General features: G+C 39.2%; 1 protein-coding gene across 1 annotated transcript in view; it reads right to left on the bottom strand.

Annotated features, from left to right (window-relative positions):
* ptprt (protein tyrosine phosphatase receptor type T) overlaps positions 1 to 24922 on the bottom strand; it is a 464808-nt gene that overhangs the window by 215978 nt on the left and 223908 nt on the right. The window contains exon 9 of the mRNA XM_036571590.1: positions 11941 to 12050. Coding sequence (XP_036427483.1) covers positions 11941 to 12050 — 110 coding nt within the window. The remainder of the gene's footprint in view (positions 1 to 11940; positions 12051 to 24922) is intronic.

The following is a 24922-nucleotide window of genomic DNA, read 5'->3' on the forward strand; positions in this document are numbered from 1 at the left end:
ACAGAACACCTCATAACCCCTCTCAGACCCTCGGCTGCCAAAATGCAATAATTGTTTAGAGCACTCTGTTAATGCCTGATACACTAAATGTCACTAAAACCTACATATCCCAACCATCCACACTCTGTATAATAGCATCATCTGTGGGGTAAAATACAATATTCTAAATTTCACCGCATTACACACATAAATATGAGGCATTTTTATGAATGTTGCCAAAAAAGCAAACATTGATCTAAATTTTCACCATTTTAGCATTATTTGCACAACGGCCTGATGTATAATCACTGAGAATAATTCCAACTTTGGTTTTACAGACCCCCCTCACCCTCAGTCTCCTCGCTCCAGGTAAATTAATAAAATTAAAATATTTCATTAATTTACTGTGTGTGTTTAAAATAACAAATATACAATGTAATTATTTTTTTTTCCTTTTTAAAATCACTGAAAATCAGTGCTTGGGTCTCAGGGGGTTAATTTTAAAAAAGAAAAAACATTTTAGACCAAAACAATTTCTCAGGCATGAGACAATGTAATGATTTTGTGTAATAACTTTCTGTGAGAGGCAGATTTTAGAGGTACTGAACACTGCAGATACCTGGTTCCTATCACCACCACTGTGAACCGTTCTGACTAAGCATTTCACACCAAATCACTCTGAATGACTTTGATTACAGTTTGAATTATGCAGAAATGTAAAAAGTCAGTGGTATTTTCCTGCAAAGCTACTTTAAAGGCAGATCTTAACATGGTGAAAAGCCACACTATATTTTTAGCCATAATAGACTCTTTGCTGCATTTACAGTGGCAGTTATGACAGCTGAGATATTCTAGAGCAGCATGTCGACGTTCACGGGCATTTAACATGCGGCACACAAACACAGACTAAGGCATTCAGTCTGTGGGGAGAGAGAGAGAGAGAGAGAGAGAGGGAGGAATCAGGCACCCTACTGATATTGCACACCTTTAAGCTGCTGTGGACTCACTCACTGTCTAACTCACACTGCTGATCTCACACTGAATCACTCACAGGATCACTCAGATCAATTCTCACTGTTTCTCATCAGGCAAATGCTTAACCCTCTGGGGTCCACAAACTCAAACTCACCTCTGCATCATATTCTCTGTCTCTATATCTGTGTCTGTATCTTTGTGATGATCCAGCTCAGAAATCCAGTTCAAACACTTCCTGAATCTGTAGAGTCGCCCTTTCCATACCATCTTATCACGAGATCATACGAGACTCACATCCGGAGTTATGAGCCTATGAAGAGGGGCTGAGATACACGTCATCTGCCTCTCACCGTGTGGAACTGGTGGATTGGTGTGTCCGTCTACATTCTGTGTGAAACTGACCAATGGACACTCAGGAAATCACTAAGGACTGACCATCACGCCGGAAACCCTTCATTCTTCATTCAGTCCACATCGGAGACTCATGTGAAACGGCGTGCAGAGAGTTTACAGCTGCTGAAGCTGCTGCAGCGGTTTTGGAAAGTAGTGATGAAGATAACGGAGCATTTAGATATGAAACATATGAGGATCGTGTTATATGAAGAGCTTTTAAAGGAGAGATTAAGAAGATATACACAAATCGACAGAATGACCTCAGACCACAGAGGGTTAAAAACGTTTTTGTGAGTTTGCACAACATAATAAATCTTAGTTCCAATTTCCACTAGCTTTTTAGTTACCAGTCAAAACTCTTAAGTCATAGCAACTTTTATAGCGTGGATTTTTTTTTGGGGAATTTTTAACATTTTTTTGCTTGTAGTTCAAAAATCATTAATCTCTAGATTAACATAAAGAGTGAAACTCAGAATAACTCATGTGTTTCTGCAGGAGTTTATAACAAACGCTTCATCTGAAGAATCCAAAACACTTTACAGCAGTGTTTTCCCTCCATGCCTTTAACCAACACATCCATCTATCCAGCTTCTCGCAGCTGAATTACCACAACCTAGCCGGGTCTACATATTACCCACAACGCTTTTCTCTAGCCCTCCGCTTTCTCTTTCATTGGGCAATAAAGAACGTCCGTTTTACGAGGTCCTTTCAATATGATCCCACTATGGACGGAGTATATCAACAGAGAAACAGGCAGCAGCAAACACAGCCCCTCGACTAAGAGTAAAAATGATTTGGAGATGATATTTTACAAAGTGCCTTTAAAAAAACGGATGATATAAATCAGCAGTAGCTTTTTCCTTCAACCATTAGAGCTAAAGCAAAGCTGAAAAAGGCCCGAAAAGTCTTATAATGGCCTAAAATGAGAGTGTGCCTATTTTACTGAAGAGCTTTGGGGTTTAACATTTTACATATCATAAATATCAATTGGTCATATCTAATATTTAATTATATTATTGAGAAGAACAGAATGTCAGCCCTCTGGTTGTGTTGCAGTCAAATTTGACTGATTTACTATTTTTTTACATTCTTAAAAAAGATGGTTCTTCAAGGGTTCTTTGGTAAAGAACATGATTCTATATAGAATCATGATTAAAGGGTTCTTTGAATCATGAAATGATTCTTTATATTGATATATATTGGAGACTGTACTACAGATGGTTCTACATAGGACCTTTTTGAAAATGGGTTTATATAGCACCCAAAAGGGTTCTTGTAGTGTTATGAGCTTGACATCATGACAAACATTTCAAGGACTTAATTGTTCGGACGTTTTCAAAAATTGGTGGAATTCCTCTTCAAAGTGCAGAATGAGAGAAACGAAAGAAATCAGAGTAAGTGTTAACATGCACTGGAAAACCCATTACTGAGCTCAAATCCAGCCTCTTTATCAGATATCTAGACCTCAATCTGATCTAAGAAATCAGAGTGTATGTTTACATGACCACTTAATAACTACATAACTGCAGAAATCTGATAATGGTCGGATTATTGAGTGCATATAAACACACTCTTTGAGTAATTGAGCTCAAAAAATACCCAAAATCAACTCTTTTCCTTAATATTGTATTTCTGTTTTTATGTATTAGCACATGTTCCTCTGGTTGTAGAATGGATCTAAATAACAACCCACAATACTAAATGTTCTTCTATACATTGTATGCAATTACACATTTCCACCAGAGAGGTCTCCAAATCCTCAAATACTAATATACAATATACGACTGTGTGCAGGCCAATTGTGGGCAAACCACCAGATCCTAAATGTTTCCATGGCGTTACGATACTGAAGCTCTTAAAAAGTCGATGATGAATGATTTTAACAGTATTTACAGGCCCATCACCGCAGTTCGATTAACCAGTGTAAATTCCACACCTCTGTCCGGCTGATCGCTTTAGAGGACTACGGTTAAATCAGCTATGAAAGACCTGCTTCACTAAACCGAACGACATCATGACCTCTACTTGTACATGCTGTCCGCCTCGCCTGATGGACCACTGACCTCCTGGTCTCCTGACAGAGGCTGTGTGACATAACTATTGTGGAAAACATTAAACAAATATGATTGAACTGAACTGCATCTGAACTCTGTCCCGCCCGCACCGCCGCAACACTTATTAACGCGTCCAATTGTACCGACCGGATGAAAAGACCATGGCGACCAAAAGGTCATCAGGCCGATCGATAGACCACCCATTACTCTGTCATAAGCCTCCACTTAACTCCCATTACCCTGAGAGAAAATAGAAAGGGCCTAGACTGCTGCTGGAATGAAAGAGCAGAACGCCGAGGTAAGAATGAAGTCATTTCTCTCTCTTTCTCTGGTCTGGGGTCAGTGCTGGTTGTCATACGAGCGAGACAGAGTTGGCCCGAGGCGAGCAAAGCCACACGGCAGCCAGCTACACAGCGGCCCGATGCACAACTGAACAAAAAAGTAGGGCTCAGGCTTAATTGAGCAGAGTCGCTTTGAAAGGAGTCAATTTCCCTTTCAGTGTGAAGTGTGAAGAGGTTTCAGTGTTATTCAACAGTGAGCGTATGAGTGAGATAAAGACTGTATGACTGTATGAATATAGGAGACATAGAGCTTTAAGAGCTATTCGGGCCCGAGATTCTGGTTTGAAGCCAACAACCTGAACAACAACCAGCTAGAAACCTCCACATTTCTTGTGATAGTGGCTATTTGAAAGGGAAATCCAACAATTTTTCAGAGTTTCTATGTAAACAAAATCATTTAGAGTGGTTTGGTGTGAAATGGTTCAGATGTCTTTACAGTGGTGGTGATAGGAACCAGGGGTCGCCATGACTACAACACTAATATAGACACTTTGTTTACTATCCAAAAACACCAGTGAACCTACACAAGCCTTCTGAGTTTATATGGAATGTTCATGATGGTAAAATAGCAGAAAATCTGAAATAATAAGTTTTCTTTGGGGACTATTTTGTCTCACAACACCCTGCATATTATGTATCCCTCCACCACAAATGGATTTTAAGGCCAAAATCTTCTCAAAACTATCATAAAACAGGGTCTCAGTCATCAGGCAGTGAATTCATAACCATTTCATGTAGGAACTTTCTGTGAGGGAGCTTTTAGAGGTGGACGTCTGGTTCCTATCACCACCACTGTGAACAGTTCTGACCCAGTTCTGACCCAGTGAAATGCTCTGAACAGAGCATTTCACACCAAACCACTCTGAATAACCTTTTGTTTTGCATGTTGACCATTTAATTATGTAGAAATTTTGAAAAATCAGTGGAATTCCCCTTACAAGTTACTGTGTAATGTCATCAATTATATTAATAATAATAAATTAATATATTAATAAATTAATAAAAGTTAACACACCTTTACAGAGAACATCCTTCAGCACATTTTAATAAACAATTACAGTTTTACAATAATACTAACCTTTTTTTCCGAATTTAACATATTGTGGAAAAATAAATACAAAATGTTTGGGCACAAAATTCCAAAATTGGCAGGAACATGTCATATTTAAGTGTGTTCCTTGTAAAGGATGTGTGAAGTTATTTGCAATTAGAAAATTACGGAGGAATAAAACAAGTAATTTGCCCGAAGGTCCCCAAATTTATGTATATGCCTATATTTGAGAAATTATGTAGACAGATCCTGTCAGATTCAGACAAAAATATAGGATGCTGACTACTTCCTTAAATTGAGCTTCTAGTTAAAATATCTAATTTTCAAAAATATTTTAAACCTTGAATGAGCCATAGTGTATCTGTATTTTTTTTTTCCTATGTTAATCAAATTGTCCATTTCAGGAAATTATTTGAGGGTAGTTTTTATTTGAGAAAATAAAGGGTCAAAAAGGCCAAATAAAACTGATTTTTCTTTGAAGGTGAAACTTCAAATATTGCACATAATAATAAAAAAATCACAAATTTGCTAGAAATTCAGGGATAACTCATAAAACTTACATTATGCAAAAAATAGCTTGAACAATGACTGAAGATTACACTTCAAAGATGAAAACTGTTGACCTGAAAATAACATTGTGCAAAAATATTAACTACTTGAAGCCATTATAAAAGTAGATGATGTGAAAAGTGAAATATAATTCTTAATGTTGCTTTTAAATGTGGATAATATTTCAGCTTAGTTCAGTGATTCTGTAAGCAGCTTTTAAATGCAATTTAGACCCAAATAGAGCAAACTTCACAAAAATCATGACAAAAAAACAAATTAGACCACAATTTTGGAAGGCTGCATGATCTAAATTGAAGGTTTTGCTTCAACTTTGTCACAGAACTCCATATTACTTGCCATGTAGAACCATGTTGCACCTCATTTCTGCTAAAACTTGACCTGAAATTTGAGTCATGAACAAACTCCTCATACTGACTTCACGCTGAGGCCCAGTTGACAATAAGTGGACTACCCAGTTTTTAAGGCACCGACTGAATTTGGAGCAATAATCAATGTTTAAATAGCTGCCTGTCCGCTGGGAGACGAAGAGGGAGCTGAAAAGAGAAAGATGGAGGGGGAGCAGAGAGAGACAGAGAGAGAGTAGCTGGCAAGTTGAGTGAGCTAGAGACTTGAGAAAGTGAGAAGACAGCGTCCTTTCACAAAAGAGCCTCCAGTCACACAAACACCACACGGCATTTGCATCCAAATGAAAGATTCAAGGAGCTGGCAACCAGCAATCTCCCATAACCCCAGTAGACTAGTCACAAAGCAATGAGACGCATCCAGGCACCGTCCCATACGGACTTTCAACCCCGAAGATTTTAAAAGAGCTCCCGGTGCAATGTGCTTCTCTCCACCGCCGAAATCGAAGACATCTGCTATCGACACCCATTACACCCTCCCTTCAAATGCAAATCTGGAAAGCTGGAAGAGGAATATAAGCCGAGCCTCTTTTTCGGAGTGGCCCTCTCAGGAGATTCAGAGTCTGTAAACAAGCAGGCCGAGAAAGAGATGAGACGCGGCGATTTGCATGGCGCACCTCGGGAGTGATTTGAGAGCTTTTAAGGCGCCAAAGGCGGATTTTTCTTGCACTTTCAGAGGCGACTGAAGTCCGACTTTCACTGTGGCGTTTTTAAAAAGCGGAGAACACCTCACTTCATAATCATAATACTCCAGTCAGTCAGGTTCAGGACGTGCTTGACCGTGGACACACTCATGATAAACAGTAAATAAAAACATTAGAGCGGCCAGCGGAGTGGCGGAGCGCCCTTAACGGGTCGGCCGTCCTCTCAGCTCGAGTGCCTGCCCTCGCTTATCAACAAGAGCAGGAAAAAGAATGCAGGGAGGGAGGGAGGGAGGGAGCGAGGGATGAGTTTTCCTCTCCTCTGTCAGGCCCCACTGGGCTGTTTATCTCTGTTAGGGTCTCAAAACTTTCCTAATACTTTAGCAAACTTCAGAGAGAGATCTTAACACTGAGTTGTGACCAGTACTACAACTGTGATTTATATATATCATATATATATATATATATGTGTGTGTGTGTGTGTGTGTGTGTGTGTGTGTGTGTTTTAGAAATTAGGCATCTAGGAACTCAACATTATGGTATATTAAATATTACCTAGTGCTACAGACTTTTCCTGGTCAATATTTAGAATATTTAGCATTACCAAAGTCTGAAATATCAAAAGACGAACGTTAATTGAATGTTTTCTTTCTGTTTAAATCATGAGATCTCTTTTCCTTTTACCTTTTTATTTCTATGAAATACTGTGAAGCACTTTGAGCTGCATTTTTATGCATAGAATCTGTTTTACAAACACACCAAGTTAAATAAATGAAGTATCACATTAGATCACGTCCTCCTTCAGTCGTCTAACTACTGCAAGTGCAGCTTCTGCTAATTAAAGCAATCTAACCGTCGCCCACATCATCCATGACCATCAATCAGGTATAACAACACCTGTCGCCGGGTATTGTTCCCCCGCAAACCGAAAACACACTTCTACAACAGCGACTGTGTTTCTGAGACGCCATGTCAGCCTCTATAGGGCGCGGACGCAAAACTGGTTAAGTGGCGTCTCCTTTTTTTATTTATCTTAATTGCCTTTCTTAATGCCGCCCGTTTACCTTCGGAGGGGTGTCAAGTCTTGAAAGGCGCAGCAAGACGAGGAGATGGGGCGCTCTTAGTAAACAAAGCGCATGTTTTGACTCGCCACAAAGCAGGCGGGTCTCCAGCGACGGTGAGGTGGCAGGAGCAATCGCTATCGTCATCAAAACAAATTAAACCAAACAAAGATCAAGGACGGAACGAGCAGCGATAGCGTCGCGCTATTTACTTATTTGCAGAGAAACAGACAAAGAACGAGGGCAAAGGCAAGAGGCCTCCTTTCTGCAGCACGTAAAACCCTCCCTCTTGATTAATACGGGCCGATTAGCACAGACAGACGAGTCCTGCCTTTCTTTCTGTCTTCCTCTCCTTCCTCCCCCCGCGCGTCTTTCAAATTCTCCCCTTCATTATGTCAGCGAGGCAATTAATTTCTGAAAAGCCTCAGTGACTCGATAGTGGGAGGCTGTTTTGTAAAGAGAGAGAGAAAGAGTTTGAAAAAAGTTGATCAAAAGAGCGGATTCTCATGCAGGACACATCACAGCCGCGCTCAGACACTGATCCCAGGCCCCGCACGCTGCGTATTCTGTATGTGTGGCACATTTAGCTCGCTGGCGAGGTGCTCTCGGAAGAGCCGGGATCGATGGACCACCCTGCGTTTGATTCCCCAATTAGCTGTGAGACAACAGGGTCACTGCCCCGTGTCAATGCCCCCCTTCGTTCCCCTCATTACAGTCAATAAGAGCATTAGATTAGCTGCCATTAAGCCTGGGGAGCTTCAGCCAAGCACATCTAGCTGAAAACACACATTCAAAACCACAGTATGTAGGAAATCTCACTGTACCTCAACAGTTTAGCCCCATTTTAACACTGATTTACTCCTTTCCCAGTCAGGAGATCAATAGGAAGTGATTGACTGCACAAGAGATCTGGTGGTGGGACTTTCAGCTCCTCAAATCTGCAGACACACCTCCAAAGTTCAGTCTTAGAAGCTGGTTGATCATTTTCTGAAGTAATCAAACACTAACAGTGGTGTTGAGGTCTGGACTCTGGGGTGGTCAGTCCATCATTCAGCTTCTTTGTTTGATGTGTCCGTCTCCTTTTCTCAGTGAGGTTCTTCTTGATCAGCTACACATCCTTTCAGACCTTCAGCGCTGAGTCGTCTTCTCACAGTGGAAGGATGGACAGAAACACCTGTGGATGTTTTCAGATCTGAAGCAGCTTGATTTTCTCCTCTCTCTCAGAGATGAAAGCTTTAAGTGCTGTTTATCTGATGGGGCAGTTTTGGTGTCGACCAGCTCTTCCAGGTGGTTGTTAGGAGTCTCATTTTCTCTGCAGCTTTTAAGCATCATTTAAACTCCAGTTTTGGAAACTCCTGTTTTTCACTTACTTTCCTTCGTCATGCCAGCAGATCTTATATTAGAGTTTGGCTCAGTGAGCTGCTTTAGCTCCAGACTGATCAGAGGCCTCTCAATATTTTAAACAGAGTTGATTTTTTCTACCAAAAACCTTCAGACATTTTCAAACCTGTCTGATTTTCACTACTGAAAAGATTTCAATGTTTTCAGACATCTGGTTTTTTAACCACTGGAAATGTTTACATATTTTCAAACCTGTTTGATTTTTACATTGAAAATGTTTGGATATTTTGGATTATATTTGATTTTTATAGTTTAATATGTTTAGATATTTTCAAATATATTTGATTTTTACAATTAAAAAAGGTTTTAATATTTCTTTAAATTTTCCAGTATTTTCAGAAATTTGATTTTTACAACTAAAAATGTTCAGATATTTTGAATCATTTGACTTTTATGGCATGTATTTTCTGCAATTCTGATATTTTTCCATATTTTCAGATGTTTGATTTTCAGCACGGATAATCCCAAATGTAGTTGATCAGCCAAGACATGTTTGTTGTAAAAGTTCCCCTCAAATTAAAAGAAATTGTGTTTTATGATCATAACATATGCTTACAATTTACTGCTGAAAGCCAAAAACCTTAGAATGCTCTTTTAATTTCACAAAAAAATCATTTTTACAGAGCCTTTCATTGAAGAGACGCCATCTGTTTATAGTTTATAGCCCAAATTTTGGAAAAATGGGTCGACTTTCAGTAGACAAAAAAATTAAGTTCAGCTTCTTTTATTATAAGGGTTTAAAATTACATCACTCATCTATTTGACTGGAGAGAAGACAGTTACAGCTCTCATACGACCCCCACCTTTAGAATGGAGCTTATGAATTATGAAAGTTCTGAAGAATATGACGAAGTGCGTTTTGGAACCACCGGTGGTCTCAAGGAGTTTAAAAGGTTAAAGCATGATGTTGATTGATGGGCTATGAGCTTCCATTACTTGTTAGCCACATTAGCATTGTAGCTACAGCGCTAAAACTAAAGACGCAAACTTCAGACACCAAACACGTCTCGGCTGATTTGCGGAAAGGAGAAAATGATTTGACCACTTCACCACCGCTGTTCCCTCCGCCCTCCTACTCCCACATCAATCCCTCCATCCATCCCTTCATCTTTCCCTCCATTCTCTAAAAGCTTTGTCCCAGGTCTAATTTGCCTGCAGCACTAAAAGCAAAGAGAAGAGAAGCGTCCGGCTCCTCAGATCCCTCCGATAATTCTATTGGACGCTTCTAATTAAAATCAATGAAGGCTATTACAGCAATTATCTCACCAAATGGGACTGTATTGTGTTCACTCAATACATTTGGTAAATTCAGCCCGTCCTCTTATCGCGGAGATGGCACACGACTAACTACACGGTACCTGGAAACAAAAGCCAGGCACAATGCCTCGCCTCAGGAAGGCAGACGCGAAGGTTCCTTTGTGTTTCCAGAGCCCCCCCACCACCACCCCCAGCACTCTACATGACACCTTGTGTGTTTCTACGCTGGGTCTCTTATTTGTGAAGAAGCAGTGAGGTAATGGCACTGAAGACATCAATAAGTGGTTAGCAGGAGGTCACGTTCGGCCAGCAGAGGTTCCAGCATCTCTCGATGGGTAACGGCTGCTATAAGTGGTTAGTCGGGGCGTTTTGTGGTCAGATTGTTATACTCTAAAACCTCTGTGTGCTCTGGACTTTAAAACAGCGCCCAGGTTCTGAAGCACAGCAGCTATTGATCTACAAAAGGTAAAAATATTAAAAATTAAGTTGCAGCTTGGAGAAGCAGAGTGAGCCTGAAAACGTGGCTCCAAACAGTTATCACCAAAAAACATGGTTTAACTAGACATGAATGGTTTCTGACTCGTGGCTCATTGAAACGAGTGGAGAAATTGTGTAGATTCTTAGAATCCGAACCACATTTGTGTTTGATTGTTGTGATTGTGTAGAGTCTTGTTTCGAGGAAAGAATAAGAAATGTGTTTCTATTTGGCCCCATTTTTGTCATCAAGAAAGCAGAAAAAGTCAGAAGTGCAGATTCGAACCAGTCAACATAGAATAGAAATTTAAGTTAATGTATATATGATTATGTAATGAACTATGCAATTAAATTTGTACAGATGAAATTAAGCCAACTTTACATGCACCGTAAACAATTTCAGTGCAAATTTACAGCTGCAATATACTGTTAATTAGCATATTTGTAACTTGATTTTGTGCAGCCCTGTATTTCTAATGCACAGCTTATATGTGCTATAATGTGCACCTACATCTATTATGTTATATTATATATATATATATATATATATATATATATATATATCGCTGTTGTTGGAAAATTTTTCTAAGCGCCTGTCCAGAACTTTCCTATAATTTTAGAAAGTGGAAGGATGTATTTCACTGAAAAAGCAATTGGTTGGTTGGCATTACTGCTACTGAGCGCTGATTGGTTAACATTACTGCTACTGAGCACTGATTGGTTAGCATTACTGCTACTGAGCGCTGATTGGTTAGCATTACTGCTACTGAGCGCTGATTGGTTAGCATTACTGCTACTGAGCACTGATTGGTTAACATTACTGCTACTGAGCACTGATTGGTTAGCATTACTGCTACTGAGTGCTGATTGGTTGGCATTACTGCTACTCAGCGCTGATTGGTTAACATTGTTGCTACTGAGCACTGATTGGTTGGCATTACTGCTACTGAGCGCTGATTGGTTAGCATTACTGCTACTGAGCACTGATTGGTTGGCATTACTGCTACTGAGCACTGATTGGTTGGCATTACTGCTACTGAGCGCTGATTGGTTGGCATTACTGCTACTGAGTGCTGATTGGTCGGTGAGCAGAGGAGCTTATTGGCTGAGTGAAGTGGAGTGAATTCTATGCAACTAGTTGAAGGGTGTAAGTTGCAGAAACCTTTGACAGGTACAAATAGCAATTTTAAAATAATAAAAGTCTCATTCAGTTACACCACCATAGCTAGCGGATGTTTTACTGCATTGCTCTGGCTGTATGAAGTAATTAAGGAATCTGGAAATGTCCTGAGAACAAATCCAGCAAGCGCACACATCACTGAGTACTGAATTTAGTTCATACCTCGTAAAGAGTGATGATGCCGTTGGTCTCGTTGGGAGCCTTCCACTGCATGAAGATCTTCTCCTCGTACGGGCCGGTCTGGATGGACTCCATAGGAACTGGACCGGGCACTGCGGAGACACGGACACGCACATTTACCAGCTTCAGCTTTTATGACTGTCACCATTGAGGATGTTAGTAATCGATTTATCTGCTGATTATTTTGATCATTTTATTGAACGAAAACTCTGCAAAGCATTTCAGAGACTGCAAGATAGATAGACAGACAAATAGGCAGACAGACAGGCAGAGAAATAAACAGAAAAATAGATACACAGACATACAGGCAGGAAGATGGACAAATTGACAGGCAGGCAGACAGACAGAGAGAGAGACATAGACAGAAGAACAGACAGACAGAAAGATAGACAGAGAGAGACAAATAGACAGAGGGACAGACAGACAGACAGACAGACAGGCAGGCAGGCAGGTAGGCAGACAGACAGACAGACAGGGAGAGACAAATAGACAGAAGGAAAGACAGACAGACAGCCAGAAAGAAATAGGCAGAAGGACAGACAGGCAGACAGAGAGAGTCCGATAGACAGACAGACAGACAGGCAGGTGGTTAAACAGGAAGACAGACAGACAGGCTGGCAGGCTGGCAGGCAGTTAAACAGACAAGCAGGCAGACAGACAGGCAGGCAGGCAGATAGAGGGACAAACAGAAAGAGAGAGATAAATAGACAGACAGAAAGACAGGCAGGCAGTTAAACAGACAAGCAGGCAGACAGACAGATAGACAGGCAGGCAGGCAGATAGAGGGACAAACAGAGAAAGAGAGAGAAACAGACAGAAAGACAGACAGGCAGGCAGGCAGATAAACAGACAGACAGAGAGGCAGACAGGCAGACAAGCAGGCAGATAGACAGACAGACAGACAAAGACAGACACACAAGCAGACAGATGTACTGAAGAACATGTTACTTTAGCATCTAAATTTCCCTTTGGTTATCAATAAAGTCTGTCTGTCTGTCTGTCTGTCTGCCTGCAGGATTTGTTGTTGTTCACTTAAGTACATTTGGCCTTCAAAAAAAACTCATTAGAAAGCTTTTAAACTTTAAAAGGCCTCTGTTCAAATCTTTGTCTCAGTTTCTGACTTTAGAGAGAGCAGCAAACTCATAACACTGACTGAGAAGATCAATTTAATCAGTGATTTAAAAACCTGATTAAGGGTGACGACTGCACCTCCTTTAGAGCTCCACAAAGTTACTGCCATGCATCTCCTCTGAGGAGCGCTGCAGTGCAGTACAGTACGGTTTCTCATCACTCCAGAGTTTGAAAACAAACACCTTCACTTTCAGTCCAACAGCTCTGATACTCCGAGGACCAACATCTATTAATATAAGAGTGATTTAGTCTTTTTTAGGGGGAGGATGACGTAGGGTGACAGTGTTGCTGGGCAGAAGGTGAAGCGAGGCGAGCAGACAGCGGCTGACTGGATCTGTGAAACTATGTCAAACACACCTCAGCCGCAGTGAAGGAGTGTGAATTGTAACAGCTTTTCTGAGACTCTTCCCTTCAGCTCGGAGAGGTGATAACGAGCGCTACCACTACGACTCCGTCTGCGCGTGAGAGACTCGGCCTGCTCCTGCGTGTTTTACTACCTGTCTCCGTATTCCTGCCGTATTTAATACCATTAACACTCTCAGGTCTGTTTTCAAGGCGACAGACAGGAAAAAAAGACGCTTGAGCTCTGTTTACGTCTGGTTCTGACTTAAAGGGCCAATATCTACACTTTTCTTCTGATTTATTGTTTTTAGCTCCACTTATGACGTTTAATGTTATCATGATGTTTTACGTGACCATTTTCCAACATATCTTTTTTCCCTTAGAATTAAACAGGCTGTTACTGTGCCTTTAAGACTGATATATGCAAATGAGCTCTAATCTGATTGGATGCTCTCATTCAAAACGCAGTAGAGTCTGAAACAATCTTTATAACTTTAGTCTGAATGGGCGGGGCTGAGCTGCTATGAGTGGATGTATGTAAATATGTTGGTTTCAGTGACATCACAAAAACAATCAGTTCTGAGCCGATTCAGCTGATTCCAAGAGAGAGTTTTCTATGATATGAGCCCTTTAAAGTTCACTAAAACTACATATCCCAGCAGTCCATGCTCTAAACTGAATCATGGCATCATTCTGCCTCCCATCACTGTAAAAAATCCACCCTACATTTGTTGGCCTATGTGGTGTTTTTGTTACCTGAACAAATAATTTGAAATTTAACACAACAGTCTTATTATCTGACATTCTATAAACTTCAAATTTATTTAATAAATAGACATTTTTACTATTTATGTACTTTTTTGCTCACCTTACTGAGGTGCAGTGCTAAAACATGTAAAGAGGACTACTGACTAAACTAGGAAGTAGGATTATATATATACCTTGTATCTCCAAAATTATAACTTTACAGGAGAAAGAAAAAAAAAACTACTTTACTTTTAATGCAAGTCAATGGAACCAGAATTCTTTCCAAATAATTTTGGGTCATTTCTTTTAGTTCATTCATCATAAAATTTACACACAATGTAAAGAGCAACAGGCATTTTCAACTTAAACTGAAAAACGTAAAAATGGAGATACAAGGTTTTCCTCCGACAGCAGCGAGTATATATATATATATATATATATATATATATATATATATGGGTGTCTTTACATTGTATTCAAATTCCATGGTAAACAGACTAATTCAAAGTGTGAAAAAGGCAATGAAAACACATAAAGAGATTCAGCGCTCGGTTCTCTGAGGGTTAATTCCAAATACTGGCAGTAACTCAGTGCTGGGGGTTGCCTGAAGGTCCGCCCCGAGACACTATTTCTCTCACATGTGCGTTAGGTACTGTCTTTGACTGCACTGTTGGCGATGACATGCTAATTAGCCCCATTCCTCACAGTCAGAGCAAAGGGAGCTAATGACTTAGCTAAACGGCCATTTAGCCCAACTTAGCAGCCTTAGTGCTGCTGTTTGCCCAGCGCTAAGTCGTAGCTAATTGGGAGGGCAGATTAAAAAGATGAGCATGGCAGGTCTGTAATGGGTCTGACAGTGGAGGCCCCCTCAGGCAATCGTGGATTAGCCGCTAGCGGCCTTGGCTAGCTCCTTTGTGAGGGAAAAGAATTAAGGTATCTTCCCATTAGCCATTGTCTGCGCAATTCTGCATGGTAAATTAAGCGTGAGCTCAAAAAGTAATGCCATACAGTCAAATTCATGAGGTCATTCAGTGTTTGGAGGTGCATAAAGATCTATTCACACTTTTATCTACGTATAAACGTTCCTGAATTATGTTTTTCTTTCACTTTTCAAAGAACTTGTCCTTCTATTCCAAGCCAAGAATGCTTTTTCACTCTGAGCTTTGGCTTCATGCATAATACAGGAAAAGTCATCTACACAAAAAAAGGTGATTGTTTATATGTCAGCTACATATCTTGATTATATCTTCAATAAAACTTAATTAGCCTAAATTGGGCCTTGGCTCAATCTCATTACATCACAGTTACAATGGAACACAATTAGATCTGGGCGTATTGTTCGCTGTTATGTCTCTTTAAGTTTGTGTATATGCGTGACAGTAAAATGCCACAGTTAATCAAAAGCTCATTAGCTTCCTGCTCAGGCCTTTGAATGGCATGTTTCATTATATTAGACCTTCTTCTTTTCTCTCACTCTCTTTTCTCGCGGTGACCGTGACTTATTATAACCTGATTGCACTCATTTCTTCTTTCTTAGGCTGGCTTTACACTGTGCAACTTCAGGTGCTTGAAACCTAGTTGTATTTACTAGGTTGTATACTAGTTGTATGCTGTTTATATAATGCTGGCTTTAAACTTCATGTAAGTAGTTGCATGTTGCCAAGTTGTGTAGAAATTATGTTGCAGGGAACTTTCAATCTTGCAACTAGTATTATGCTGTTAGTCTAAGGCTGGCTTTAAACTTCATGCAATTTAGCTTCATTTGCCTGGAATTTATGTCACAGGCAGCTCACAACATGCAACTAGTTGTATGCTGTTGGTCTAAAGCTGGCTTTAAATTTCATGTAACTTGTTGCATGTTGCCAAGTTGTGTGTAATTTATGTTGCAGGCACCTTGCAATATGCAACTAGTATACTGTTAGTCTAAGGCCGGCTTTAAACTTCAGGCAACTAGTTGCGTACTTCCAAGTTGCATGGAAATTATGCGGCAGGCAACTTGCAACATGCAACTAGATGCATACTGTTGGTCTAAGGCTGGCTTTGAACTTCAGGCAACTAGTTACATGTTACCAAGTTGTGTAAAAATTATGCAGCAGGCAACTCACAACATGCAACTAGTTGTGTGCTGTTAGTTTAAGACTGGCTTTAAACTTCAGCACACAAGTTGCATGTTGCCAAGTTGTGTGGAAATAATGTTACAGGCAACTCATAGCATACAACTAGTTTTATGCTGTTGGTCTAAGGCTGGCTTTAAACCTGATACAATTGGTTGCACATTACCAAGTTGCATGGAAATTATGTTACAAGCAAGTCACAACATGCAACCAGTTGTATGCTGGTAGGCTAAGGCTGGCTTTAAACTTCAGGCAACTAGTTGCATGTTGCCAAGTTATGTAGAAATTATGTTGCAGGCAACTCACAGCATGGAACTAGTTTCATGCTGTTGGTCTAAGGCTGGCTTTAAACCTAATACAATTGGTTGCACATTACCAAGTTGCATGGAATTTATGTTACAAGCAAGTCACAACATGCAACTAGTTGTATGTTGGTAGTCTAAGGATGTCTTTAAACTTCAGGCAACTAGTAGCATGTCACCAAGTTGTGTAGAAATTATGTTGCAGGCAACTCACAAGTTTAAATCCAGCCTTAGACTAACAGCATACACAGAAAAGCTGTTTTACCCTGTTTTCGTGAGCAGATTTCAGCAGACGAAGCCCTCGTTGTTGTTGTTTACCTAATAAGGTAAGAGCTGCTGCTCTGGCCCTCATGCTAATTTCTCCCTCCTGCAATTATCCCCATATAAGGTTGCACAGAGAGATGATAGGTTCTGCTTTACAAATGAAACGTTGCAGATGTCCATCAATTTGCCAACACAAAGGCCAGCAATTATGGGTTTTCATATGCAAAAAGAGTAAAAAACAGAAAGAAAACCTCAGGAACACAAGAGAGGAGAGGAGATGTTGAATAACCAAGAGAGAGCGATCCATATCAAAACAAACTCCCCAGCACAAGATAAAGACAAAGAAACGTTTTGTATAAACCGGCATGATGTGCTCTAATCTCATAAGCCTAAACCCTCCTCTGTTCTCGCCGTTTCTTTCTTTCTTTCTCTTTTTTATTGCACACTGTTTAAAAACAAGCTGAAAGAAATTAATTGTAAATGGATGCGGAGCGCTTCACGTACCCTCCGGGAAATTTTCGAATTAAGCGCCGCTCGCGAAAGCCCCCGTCTCAATCTGGGAAACATTGTTTCTCTTTGCCGGCTATGAAGCAATAATGTGGCCGGGCGATGGGATTTCCTTTTAACTAAAACACATCAAATGAGAGGAGAAGATTAGATGAGAAAGGCTTTCATCAGCTTTGTTTGTGAAGCTCCATATTGCTTTATTTGTTTTATTTATTTATTATTTTATTTATTTATTTATTTAGGAAGAAGGGAGTACGTTTCCTTTGAGATGCCAAATGAAACCGATATGGTCTAAATTTCAGTGGCTAATGAAATTTAGCCACTGAAATTCTTTAAGTCTGGAACAAAGAAAGTTTGAACTGTTTACACTGTTTGTTTTGCATGTAAGCTTTACAATGATGTGACTTTCCATACAGCATCACTGCATATTAATGCAGTTACTAATAGGCTGGTCTTTAAAACTTCGCTTCTCTTTCACACTCAGTCGTTTCACTTTTCATTACAGCGACGGCTGAATTCAGTAACCAGAGAGATCTGAGCTGCATTAAAATTAATATGTGCTGAAAACGTCCATTGGCATTACTGAATAATGGATCATATTACTTTTGTCACTGATTCAGATTGTCAACACTGTTTATGTAACCAATTCATCACAAAAGCTTTCATTTTTAATGTTGAAAAAACTGTATATTTGCCTACACGGATCTCCTCATCTCCTCATCTCTTCACTCACTAAATGAATGACACATTATGTAGTTATATATTGCTGCTCAAGTTCATACTTAATTAATTCTGACATGTGCCTCAGTTCTGCAGCTGAGTTGCACATATCAATTAAGCGTTAATGCTATTATGTTATTGCTGCATTTATATACCACCATTCTGTAAGAGTAAATTGATTCATGATTCACCTCCAGCTTCTTTCACCGTGCAGCAAACATGCCTCTTTACATAATTTCCATTTCAGTGCTGGAGGAACAAAAACTGGCTCCTGTTCCAATTTCCTAAATGTGTGTTAGTTTATGCACCATCGTATATTCATGTACAAATATGATATAAATTTACATGAAATGGGCATTAATGAGCTGAACAGAGGAGCCAGATTAGGAATCAGATTAGTCAAGTTGAGACTCAATAAAAAGAGCGAGTGAGGCCAAGTTTAACCCCTTAAAACCCCAGACTTATTACATACTAATACATACATATTATTCAGTAACTACATGGACCTCAACGCAAACTGATCGAGCTATTCTTAGATTATAGAAGTGTGTAAAAATTCTGGGTCGGCCGGCGCGGCCTGGACATGTAACGGGTTAATAAACAATAGGCTGGGTAAAATAATGGTAGGCTAGTTAGTGACTTTTTGGGCTAGTTAATAAATGAAAGGCTAAATAATAAATGATAGGATAGATTAAAATTGGTAGTTTAGTTAAACCATGGTAGTTTAGTTAATGAGTGATAGGCTAGATTTAAACATGGTAGTTTAATTAAACCATGGTAGTTTAGTTAATGAGTGATAGACTAGTTTAAAAATGGTAGTTTAGTTGATGAGTGATAGGCTAGATTTAAACATGGTAGTTTGATTAATGAATGATAGGCTAGATTAAAGAATGGTAGTTTAGTTAATGAGTGATAGGCTAGATTTAAACATGGTAGTTTAGTTAATGAGTGATAGGCTAGATTAAAAAATGTTAGTTTAGTTAATGAATGATAGGCTAGATTTAAACATGGTAGTTTAGTTAATAAATGAAAGGCTAGATTAAAGAATGGTAGTTTAGTTAATGAGTGATAGGCTAGATTAAAAAATGTTAGTTTAGTTAATGAATGATAGGCTAGATTTAAACATGGTAGTTTAGTTAATAAATGAAAGGCTAGATTAAAGAATGGTAGTTTAGTTAATGAGTGATAGGCTAGATTAAAGAATGGTAGTTTAGTTAATGATTGATAGGCTAGATTTAAACATGGTAGTTTAGTTAATGAATGATAGGCTAGATTATAGAATGGTAGTTTAGTTAATCAATGATAGGCTAGATTAAAAAAGGTAGTTCAGTTAAATATTGGTAGCTTAGTTGATGAATGAAAGGCTAGATTAAAGATGGGTAGTTTAGTTAATGAATGATAGGCTAGATTTAAACATGGTAGTTTAGTTAATGTATGATAGGCTAGATTTAAACATGGTAGTTTAGTTAATAAATGATAGGCTAGATTTAAACATGGTAGTTTAGTTAATAAATGATAGGCTAGATTTAAACATGGTAGTTTAGTTCAAGAATAATGGTTTAGTTAATGAATGATAGGTTAGATTAAAAATGGTAGTTTAGTTAATGAGTGATAGGCTAGATTTAAACATGGTAGTTTAGTTAAAGAATGAAAGGCTAGAATAAAGAATGGTAGTTTAGTTAATGAATGAAAGGCTAGATTAAAGAATGGTAGTTTAGTTAATGAATGAAAGGCTAGATTAAAGAATGGCAGTTTAGTTAATGAATGAAAGGCTAGATTAAAGCTGGGTAGTTTAGTTAATGAATGAAAGGCTAGATTAAAGCTGGTAGTTTAGTTAATGAATGATAGGCTAGATTACAAAAAGGTAGTTTAGTTACTGAATGGTATCTTAGCTAAAGAACAGTAGCCTAGTTAATGAAGAATGTGCAAGCTAACAGACAATTGACTAGTTAGGTGAATGGCATGTTAGAATGGTATGTTAATTAACTGTGTGCTGGTTAATGAATGGTAGGCTGGTTAAAGAACGGTAGGCAGTTGACAAAGAGTAGCTCAGGTAATGAAAGGTAGGCCAGTTTGAAAATGGTTTTGTTAATGGACGGTAGGCCAGTTAAAGAATGGTAATTTAGTAATTGAATGTTAGCCTAATTAAAAATGGTAGTCTAGTTAATGAAGGGTATGTAAGCGATCTAACAAATTATTGTCATTAACAGACGATGGGCTAGTAAAAGAATAGTATGTTTAATAACAGTATGCTGGTTGAAGAATGATAGGCTAGTTAAAGAAAGGTAGGTATTCTGAATTATCATGTCTATAATGAGATCAACCACAGAACAATTATTCACCAAGACTCTAGAACACTGTGTTGATCTCAACTCTCATTCCAGCTGTTGCCACTAATACTAAACACTTTATAAACTTACAATTCTACTCATTTCACTTACTCTAACAGAACAACACATAATACCTCCACCGCTGGTGACTCATAAATGTGGAAGTGTCTTCCTGCCAGTCGCACATCTGCAGTTAATGATGAATCAATCACTGTCACGCCGTCATGTGATATATTTATTCCCCTCTGCCCACTTTTCCTCCTCTGATATAAGTCCTGCTAATCAGTACGAGTGTAGAATGTCAGTCATTCGTGTTCAGTTAGCATTTGCTCCTCAACCTCCACCAGTCTTACACATCCTCAGGGAGAAATATGAATAATAAAGTGGCAGTAATATTTAACGTAATATAAAGGAGCGAGTCATCACCACAAGCCAGCAGTAAGAGACAAAAGGGAACAAAAAGGAGGCTGGAAATTGAAATCACAATCCAGAGAGCTTAGATAGTCGATTACAACAATCAACAACAGTGAATGAAACGTTCGACTTCTTAACAGTTAAATGTGATTGAAGAAGAAACCCAGACAGCTGATGTTACTGATAGGAAGCTGAATATCGAATTGCAGCTGTACAACTGACCTGTTTAAAAAATCACACACTGTTATTAATAAAGGTTCTGTTCAGGTACATTTTTCATTCATAAGGATAAAAACAGTGTAAATGTTCCCTCAAAGCTCCAACAGTGGATTTAAGGTCTTAAATAAGTTTTTCCAGGTGAAAAGTTCGTATTTGTACCTTTTCATAACCGAATGTTTTAAACAGAACAGTAAAATAAAAGCCTGGAGACGAGACGGGGTGTGTGGAGTCAGTACAGCTTAGAACATATCATTTCAGTGGATTATGGTTCAGTTATGTTCCCTGACTAAAGGTACTGAGATGGAGCCTTGAGGGTTCCACCCCAGTGACAGTTTAGTACCTTCATTTCTTTTAAAAATTCCAGTTGGTTCCTGCTCTGCTGAGAAAAGACAATTAGAGCCATTAGGATTAAATTGATAGGACACCTTTAGATCCCTTTAGGATGGTTTTACTTCCTAATGTGAATTGACTTAAAGATTACCAACAGAAACCACTAGTTTCCTGTAGGACACATTTAGATCCCATCAAGAAACCATCAAATGCATCTGGAATCAGTCCCAGTACACCTATTAAACCATTAGAGTCTTTTATACTGTGATATCAACCCATCAGGTATAACATACAATACCATAATCCACATCTAATCTAATCCACATTAGAAAGCAAAACCATCAGGTTTTAATTGTAATGGTTCTAATGGTCTTATTTCAGCAGGGTGTAGTCTTCAAAAGATCTTTATCTAAAAGATGAAGTCAGTAACAGAGCTTCAGATATCTACAGAACCAGCCGGTTCTGAGCCAGATTCTTCCCCTGGGCCATCAGGCTGCTGAACAGCCAGTAGTGCTGTTGTATCAGGCTGTGGGCCTGTCACTGCACCTCTGGATCATCATCATCATCATCATCATCATGATCTCCACTGACAATCCACACCTCAAACAGACTTAATCTGATTTTACTGTAATTTCAATCCAGCAAATCTGTACTTACACCTATAGACTGACATCTTGTACATCTTATATATATATATATATAGCTTATTTATATATAGTTTTATATATATATATATATATATATATATATATATATATATATATATATATATAGAGAGAGAGAGAGAGAGAGAGAGAGAGAGAGAGATACATTTTTTGTTTATTGTTTGTTTATTTAAGTACTACTTTGCACCTGTGTAAATGTGATGGGATAATAAACATGATTTGATTTGGGCTTCTTTTCTCTTACTGCCCTGCTGACAAAGGACTATTAGAAACCATAATGATTAAAACATAATGGTTCTTAAAACATTCATGGTTCCCATTAGAGACCACTCATTTCCTGTGGAACATCTTTAGGTCGTATTAGAAAACCATCCAATGTTTCATTTTTATTGTTTTTTTATTTATTGTTTTTATTTATTTTAGTATTGCCAAGCTACTGTTTTACATCTTTTATTTCTTTATTTATATAATTCTGTTTATTTTTCCTTATTGTATCTTATTTATTAAGTTACCATATTGTTGTAATTTTAATCCTTTACTGAATTATTCTTTTTAAATTTATTATTATAATAATTATTACTTTTTGTTTTTGTTGGGTTTTTACTACAAGTTCTCAGTCCCTGATCCCTGTATTGGCTCAGCTACATTGTAAATGAGGGTCTCCCTCAGTGTACCCAGAGTTTAAATAAAGGTTGATTGAATGCTTTTAGAATCAGCCATTGGTCGCCTCTTAAACTCGTTTACACTGTGAAATCAACCCATAAAAAAGCCAAACACATTACAGAACCACCAGAAACCAACAGAACCGCCTGGTTTCTATGGGTTTTGTCAGCAAGGTGAAAAGGCAAAAACGAGTTTCTGGTGTCCTTTCGCTGCTGAATAAAGATCAAACCACTGTTTTCTTAAAATGTTGTTCAACAACCAAAGTAAGAGTTGTGCTGATGGTAGCTTGGTAGCACTGATTAGCCTATAGCTCAATGGCTTGGCTTGCATGACACCACAGGGACTAATAAACCTCATTCTCCAGTATCTTCCTAAGTGTGTTCTTGAGAAAGATCCTAAGAAAAAGTCTCCATCAGATTCATGACGTGTTCTTAAAGCGCAGAACTGTTCTCACCTTCATGCTCTTGAGTGTGTGTAGATTCTGTTCTTACCTAAGAACAAACCTCACATAAGAGAACACTGGTGAGTCAGAATCTGATAGAAAACTGCGTAAAATGGGTTTTAAGAAGAAATTTCTTCTTAAGAATTGGTGGTGAGTGAGGTCCAATGTTTTTGTGTTTAAATTTGGGAGCTGAGTCAAATTGATGACACTGAAAGACACAATTCTGCATGGAAAAAAAGATACTATGCTTCTTTTTTCTCATTCCCTTTATCTCACTTTCTATATGGAACACCCCCCAATGCTGGCACTGTTAATAGTTTCCATTGAGTAAAAAGCACAAACATCACTCACAGTGCAGATACTTGCTTGACATCCTAATTTATCCGTTTACAAGCGCAACACAAAAGCAAGAGGTGGCCAAAGGCCAGTGCTGAATAGCCCTGCCCATTTGCTCAGTAAATGGTCGGCACTTGGCTCTGAAAGGCCGCAGTGATCTGTGCAGCTTTCTATTGACGTCGGCCTGCAAGAGCTCCGGCACAAAAGGCTGGAAAACAAAACGGGAGAATTCTCCAGTCGCAGAAGAACCAGCCGTAAGAGCCGCTTAAGTGAAGCCTGAGATGAAGACGGCAAACAAAACCCACCCAACCTTTCCTTCTCTGCAACAATAAAACCTACAAGTAAAGCCAATTAGCCTGTGGCGGCTACAACTTAGCGCGGGTCATTATAGCGCGTTCCCTAATGTAGGATATTAGGCATCAAAGGAACTGAAATAGGCAACATTTTACCTCCCTATCGATGTGTTGCCCTCCTTCCACACTAATAACACTGTTTTTCTTCCTGCTATCGGGTGATGTTGGTTTACTTTTTCTTCCTCCTTACTCCCCCCACATCCCCCCACCCCCCGCCTCAGGCTTTCCATGAAAGACTCAGCGGTATAAAAGGCTTTACTTATTTTGCAGCCGGCCTGATTGCCAGCAACAAGCTTTCATGGTCCCTGTATCAAACAAACCTTCCGCTTTGATGTGCCGGCTTTGACCTTACAGCAAACAGATATCCTTCTGTAAGGAAGACGAGCCGGCCCGCAATCAACCCATCTTTCATGCGGCTGACAATTACAACCATACACGAGGAGCATCTCATCGCGGGAAATGATGATGATTCTTATTAAATTGCGATAACGCTTATTTCCAGAGTCTGGCTCTCGATAGCGAACGGAGAATGGGAACGCGACCTTCGCCTGCATCGAATTAATTGGAGTCGTCGTGCAAATTTCGCCATAAACGATCTCACTCCGGTCCGGCATTAAAACGTGTCCTTGACATGGCTGAGAGGGAGGATGAGACGAGTCGGATCTGATCACGTTCGGCTTCCTAAACGAGCTGCTGCCGGGTCGACGCTGATTGCTATTGACATCTGATTGTGATGAGAAGGCGGTGAATTGTGTGGGATATTATCATTAATGAAAAATAACGGAAAAAGCAAAAACAGTGAAGCAACATAAAGGGTGATGAATGACATCAATTTTACAGAAAATTTTGAAGTGGTTCACTGTAGAGACTCTGATGTCTTTACAGTGGTGGTGATAGAAACCAGGGGTCGCCATGACTACAACACAGATATAGACATTTTATTTACTGTCCAGAACCACCAGTGAACCTACACGAGTCTTCTGAGTTTATATGGAATGTTGATGATGGAAAATAGCAGAAAATCTGAAATAATAAGTTTTCTTTGGGGACTATTTTGCCTCACAACACCCTGCATGTATCCCTCC

The sequence above is a fragment of the Colossoma macropomum genome, unplaced genomic scaffold, assembly GCF_904425465.1.
Source record: "Colossoma macropomum unplaced genomic scaffold, Colossoma_macropomum, whole genome shotgun sequence".
Taxonomy (NCBI): domain Eukaryota; kingdom Metazoa; phylum Chordata; class Actinopteri; order Characiformes; family Serrasalmidae; genus Colossoma; species Colossoma macropomum.